The 6,260-nt window shown below is 54.2% G+C and overlaps 2 protein-coding genes across 2 annotated transcripts; both read left to right on the forward strand.

Annotated features, from left to right (window-relative positions):
* The first annotated feature begins 252 nt into the window (after nt 1-252).
* Nucleotides 253-3,175, forward strand: LOC136472845 (probable L-type lectin-domain containing receptor kinase S.5). The gene is made up of 2 exons (XM_066470554.1): nt 253-1,672; nt 1,979-3,175. The coding sequence occupies exons 1-2, from the start codon at nt 331-333 to the stop codon at nt 2,827-2,829; spliced, it is 2,193 nt and encodes a 730-aa protein (XP_066326651.1). The 5' UTR covers nt 253-330; the 3' UTR covers nt 2,830-3,175.
* Nucleotides 3,176-4,024: 849 nt separating this feature from the next.
* Nucleotides 4,025-6,027, forward strand: LOC136472846 (BTB/POZ and MATH domain-containing protein 1-like). Its single transcript, XM_066470555.1, has 2 exons — nt 4,025-4,298; nt 4,500-6,027. The coding sequence occupies exon 2, from the start codon at nt 4,865-4,867 to the stop codon at nt 5,516-5,518; it is 654 nt and encodes a 217-aa protein (XP_066326652.1). The 5' UTR covers nt 4,025-4,298; nt 4,500-4,864; the 3' UTR covers nt 5,519-6,027.
* The last annotated feature ends 233 nt before the right edge of the window (nt 6,028-6,260 follow it).

The raw sequence follows: 6,260 nt of genomic DNA on the forward strand, positions 1-6,260 counted from the left end.
CCAGCTGAAAATTTACGATCGTTTACGACAAGCCACAGCCAAACGAACAGGCTGATTGCAGCGACGGCACCTTCCTTCCTCTCTCCTTCAGTCTTCACGCAAGAGGGCAACAGAACAGGAGCAGACAGACACTGGTGTGAACGGAGCTTTGGTTGCTACTGAAAAAAAGCTTCAATTTTTATACATGGGTCATCTTTACCGGTAGGCGAGCGAAGCGAATCTAATCTGTCAGCCTCAGGAGACCCGGTGGAAATAAGGAGGGCAGCCGGGCCGCAGTGGCACTGCACACGGGCGGCAACAGTGCTCGTCTCGCCCTCTCGCTCGCGGTTGATGGCCGCCGCCCGTTTCCTCGTACACCTGCTCCTCTTAGCCGCCGCCAGCGCCAGCGCCGTCGTCGCCGCTTCTGCCTCGCCCTCCACCAATGCCACCGCAGCCCCTGGCGTCAGCGGCGGCAACGTCACCGGGTTCAGCTTCTCCAGGTTCGTCTCCGCGAACCGCGTCGTCAACGTGACGGTGCTCGGCGACGCCAACATCAACCAGGGCGCGCTCCAGATCACGCCGGACTCGCTCAACGATGCCGCCACCTACCTCACCCACAAGTCCGGCCGCGTGCTCTACGCCACCCCGTTCAAGCTCTGGCACCGCGACAAGGCCACCAACGCCACCGGCGGGGGCAAGCGGGTCGCGTCCTTCAGCACCTTCTTCACCATCAACGTGTTCCGGCCCAATGGCACGGAGCCTGCGGAAGGGTTCGCGTTCCTCATCGCGCCGTCCACGGACGAGCCGCCCGCGGGGAGCTCCGGCGGGTACCTCGGCCTCACCAACGCGGCCACCGACGGCAACGCCACGAACCGGATCGTCGCCGTGGAGCTCGACACTGAGAAGCAGGCGTACGACCCGGACGACAACCACGTCGGGCTCGACGTCAACAGCGTCGTCTCCGTCGCCACCGCCTCGCTCACGCCGCTCGGCATCGAGATCTCGCCCGTCGTCCCCGTCAAGTACGACGTCTGGGTTGACTACGACGGCGCCGCGCGCCGCATTGCGGTGCGCATGGCCGTGTCCGGGAAGCCGAAGCCACGGCGCGCGGTCCTCACCGCGCCGCTGGACCTAGGGGCCACCGTGGCCGAATGGTCCTACTTCGGGTTCGCGGCGTCGACGGGGCGCAAGTACCAGCTCAACTGCGTCCTCGCGTGGAACATGACGCTGGAGAAGCTCCCGTGCGACGACGACGGCGACGGCAAGAGACGGATGCTCGGGCTCGCCGTCGGAGTGCCCGTGGGTGTCGTCGCGGTGGTCGGCGCCGCCGTCCTGGCGTACGTGTGCGTGGTGGAACGGCGGAAGGTGCACGGCGACGACGGCAACAGCAGCAGCGCCATCACCGGCACCATGATCCGCAGCCTCGCCGGCGGGCCGCGGGAGTTCGAGTACCGTGAGATCCGCAGGGCCACCAACAACTTCGACGAGAAGATGAAGCTGGGGCAGGGCGGGTACGGGGTCGTGTACCGTGGCGTGGTGGTCGGCGACCACACCAGCCCCGGCGGCGCCGGGAGCGCCGTCGAGGTGGCCGTCAAGAAGTTCTCCCGCGCTAGCACGCAGGGCCAGAACGACTTCCTCGCCGAGCTCAGCATCATCAACCGCCTCCGACACAAGCACCTCGTCCGCCTCGTCGGTAAGCTATCTAGCCCCACATTCTCGCTGTCCTCCGGCCGCCGGCCGCCGGCGCGCCGCCCATTTCTCCATTCTTTATTCATTCACCTGCGCTTCGGTTCTCATCATCTCATCTCGCACATGGAATGCCCATTAACAATGCCCGTTTGAACGCACTGCACTCGTCTTTCCAGGCGATCCATGTGCGCACAACATTTTTTTTTGTTCTGTGGACTCTCCACTTTGCGTCCAAACTAATTAACCTACTAAGTGGGGCTACCACAATCACTGATTAACGACAGGTTTATGGCTATCTTTTGACGGGCAGGGTGGAGCCACGACAATGGCGAGTTGCTGCTGGTGTACGAGTTCATGCCGAACGGGAGCCTGGACCAGCACCTGTTCAGCCCTGCTTCAGGCCGGCAGCTGCTGGGATGGGAGCTCCGGTACAACATCGTCAGGGGCGTGGCGTCGGCGCTGCACTACCTGCACGACGAGTACGACCAGCGCGTGGTGCACCGGGACCTCAAGGCCTCCAACATCATGCTGGACGCCGCCTTCAGCGCGCGCCTGGGCGACTTCGGCCTGGCGCGCGCCATCGAGACCGACAAGACGTCGTACATGGAGGAGGCCGGCGGCGGCGTGCACGGCACCGTCGGGTACATCGCGCCCGAGTGCTTCCACACCGAGAAGGCGACGCGGGAGTCCGACGTCTACGCGTTCGGCGCCGTCGTCCTGGAGGTGGTGTGCGGCCGCCGCCCGCGCTGCGACATCGAGGGCTTCCACTTCCTGGTGGACTGGGTGTGGCGCCTCCACCGCGACGGCCGCGCGCTGGAGGCCGTCGACGCGCGGCTCGACGGCGCGTTCGACGCCGACCAGGCGGAGCGGCTGATCCTGCTGGGGCTCGCGTGCAGCCACCCGACCCCCGCCGAGCGGCCCAAGACGCCGGCCATCCTGCAGATCCTGCTCGGGTCCATGCCGCCGCCGGAGGTGCCGCCGTTCAAGCCGTCGTTCGTGTGGCCGGCGACCGACGGTGGGCTCGACACCATGTCGACCACGGCGGGCACCACGACCAGCCAGCTCAGTTTGACGTCGGCGTCCACGTGGAGCGGCAACTTCATGAAAGGCAGCCTGAAGCACGCGTTCGAGCAAGAAGGCACCACCGATTCCTTGGCGTAATATAACTGAGCTACTATCATTCTTTAGTGTTTGTTCTCGTAAAACCGCAACCTGTTCGACACGATGGAATCATCGTCATGGTCACTGTGGAGGTTAATTGTCCAAAGCAGAGTGACCTCCACGATCGCAAGACGATCAAAGACCGTAGACCGGAGAAGATGATGAACTAGTGATACGGTTGTTCGTATGAACATAAATGTCTTCTTTGTGTTTTGTTTGATTTCTTTACATTCTTTTGCTTTGTTCAAATTTTATACAATTGTAATTATTTTTTTTTAGATTTTTTGATGTCGTCACTCGGCGATGAAGGTCCAGAATTGGCCGTCCAGTTCTCCCTTTTTTTACGCAATAAATAGGAAAGCACATATATCTTGTAAACTACGATGGGAACATAGTGTCCGATCTTTGGTCAGATAAAGATAACTTTTGATTTCGTGGAAGTGATGTTGAGAAAGGTCGAGGGTGCGCAATGATATTGAAAATTTCCGGCTTCAGCCTTCTTCTAGGGAGAAGAAGCATCAGTCAAACTTATTGTAACAGTGCATCCATAATTAAAACTTATTATAGGTTCATAAGTAAAGTTCAAGACGATAACTAAAAGACCATCCATTCAATACGAAGAAGTGATATATATATGGAGTAGTAGTTATCCATGTATGTTTGCACGTGGAAGCCTATCTTTCTAAATGTAGATCATTCACGTATGGTTACGCGTGGAAGCCTCCTTTTTCTAAATGTGCACAAATACAAAGTTAATATAATGTAAGTTGCTGGAGGAATAATTTTTTCATCCTGCAAAATAAAATTATCAGTGGGTTTAGTAAACTATTGGAGATGTTCTTGTATCTACTTCCTGGTAGAAGTAGATATCAAGCTATTTTTTTTAGTTTTCTTCAAAATTGATTTAATTTGTTTATATAGTTTTTTGTGCTGTTGGAGATCCAACTTTAAACTGAATCTAAACTGACCTTCATCCAGATCAGCTAATTTTACCTTAAAAAAAAGTGAGCTGAGTTTAATCGACCCAGTCACCGAGCTCAATTCATCAGGTTTTTATCGGTCCTAGAGCTGCAAAGCCGTTCCTGGGCTCGAGACTTCGCCGTTGGCCCATCCAGTGCAGGTCCAGGCCCAGCCGTGTGGGTTTTACCCTTGTGAAGTTGAGATCCCATTCGTATCCCAATTCCCCACTCGGCCGCTCTTGCGCCTGCAACCGCAGTCCGCAGAAGCGGGACGAACCCTAGCGGCGGGCGAGGCGACGGACAGCGAGGACCCGCGGAGGTTCGTTGCGGGATCCGGGTAGGTGACGACGGTGGTGACGGGGCCGCGTTCACGGTCGGCCAGATGACCTAAGTCAGGAGTGCGGAAGACGGAGGAGCTGCCGCGGTGAGTCATCTCTCCGGTCGCTGCCACCAGCAGGCAGGTGCAGGTGCAGGCACCAGCCATCGCCACCGCACCTCCGGCAGCAGATAGTGAGGACCCCTCTCGTGTGTGCTTCAGTTCCTGCAGATTACGGATTTCGTTTTCAGTCTGATTTGGTGCTACATTGACCTGGTGTGTGACTGCAACTCTGCAAATGGAAGGATTAGAAACTTCTGATTTGTAGTGTTCGATTGCTACATTTGAGCGCCATTGTTTTTTGTTTAGACTCAGTTTAGTTCCCGTTTATGCAGTGAGCAAGCGACGCCGATTGGCTGGGCTGGAGGGGCAGACCATTGATTCTGCTGTCCACGAATGCAGAGTAGACTATGAGCAAATCAAGCACGGCGACATTGGCATGCCCGTCTGCTCCGACGTCTTCTCCGCTGGTGGCCATATGTGGCGGGTTAAGTTCCTTCCGTGTGGGGAAGATGAGTCTGACCAAGCTAACTACCGGCAACTCATTATCCTCATTGAGCTGGTGAGTGCATCATCTGGAGGCGTCAATGCCATGTTTGAGTCATTCTTACCGCACAGGGATGGCCAGCCATAGGACGTGGCTGCAAGATCTTACATTCAAAGTGGCCTTCATTTGTTCCTAAGTGACTATCCTGAATGCATGATGCACAAATTTTTACGAACTGATCTCGAGAGAGAGTACGTGACAGATGGACATTTGACCTTTATATGTGTCGTCATGGTTGTTTGTGACAGATCTATTCCTGTGCCGGCTTCAGACATTGGAAAACATTTTGGCTCACTGTTGGATAGCTCAGATGGGACAGATGTCTCGTTCGTCATTGGAACTGAGACATTCCATGCACACCGAGCAGTGCTTGCTGCCCGTTCGCCGGTTTTCAAAGCCGAGTTCCTTGGTCCTATGGCTGGATCCACAATGTCGTCCATCACCCTACACGACATTGCCCCTACAACATTCAGAGCCATGCTTCGGTTTGTTTACACAGATGCCTTCCCAGGAGCTGACGAGCTTGGGGACTCTCCTTCTGAGATGGTGCAGCATCTGCTAGCTGCGGCTGATCGGTTCGCATTGGACCGGCTTAAGCTTATGTGTGTGCAGAAACTGTGGGAAGGGGTGTCTGTCGATACGGTTGCTGGAATCTTAGCTTGTGCTGAAATGTACAGCTGCCTAGAGTTGAAGAACAAGTGCGTTGACTTCTTTGCATCAGAGGAGAATTTCAAGAAGGCTGTGTTGACCAAGGGTTTTGTGCAGTTGGGTCAGGAGTTCCCTTCAATTATTGATGAGCTACGATAGAGGATTGGGTTATGACATTGTGTGAGAAGGCTCCATGACATAGTTCAAGCGTTCAAGAATAGCCGAATATGGTGTTCGGATATTTGGTCTAGTGTTTCTATAGATTTTGGAGCATGATGGGGCATTGAAATCTTCTCCTTTCAGTATTGAACTAAGTTGCTGCCATGTAAGGCAAGGTGGAGGATATTGTCGCATATCAGGTTCAGCTGTCCAAGGCTATTGAGGCGAGGTGGATGTTGTCGCTTGGATCAGGTTCAAAGTTATGGAGCCATGGTTCAGATCCGGTGTGAAGCTATGGAGATTATGTTCACTTAGTAGCCTAGTTTTATTTTTGTTTCTGTATTGTCTTGGGTCCTGTCCTGTCCTGAATTTGGTTATGCTTGAAGCTTTTGAGATGTTCAGTTTTACTTTGCTACAATGTCTGGTCTTAACTATATGTATTCTCAACTCCATGAGTAATGTCTGGTCTTTTCAAGCCTGTTGGAACCTGGAAGTAGTTGGCTTTTGCATCACGACTATGCACCATTGTATACTTCCGTTTGGTAACTGCAAACTGAGGTGACTTAATTTGTGGTGTGTTCAAGTCAATGCTCCATTCTATACGTCTATTACTGCTTTCATATAACTGAAATTATACACCATTTGTTTGGTAAGATGTTTGTTATCTTGTACATAGGTCTATGGCCATGCATTGGCCCGGGTGCTATAAAAAATTGATGCCATATGGATTTTATTTACCCAG

This window comes from Miscanthus floridulus, chromosome 8, assembly GCF_019320115.1.
Source record: "Miscanthus floridulus cultivar M001 chromosome 8, ASM1932011v1, whole genome shotgun sequence".
Classification (NCBI taxonomy): domain Eukaryota; kingdom Viridiplantae; phylum Streptophyta; class Magnoliopsida; order Poales; family Poaceae; genus Miscanthus; species Miscanthus floridulus.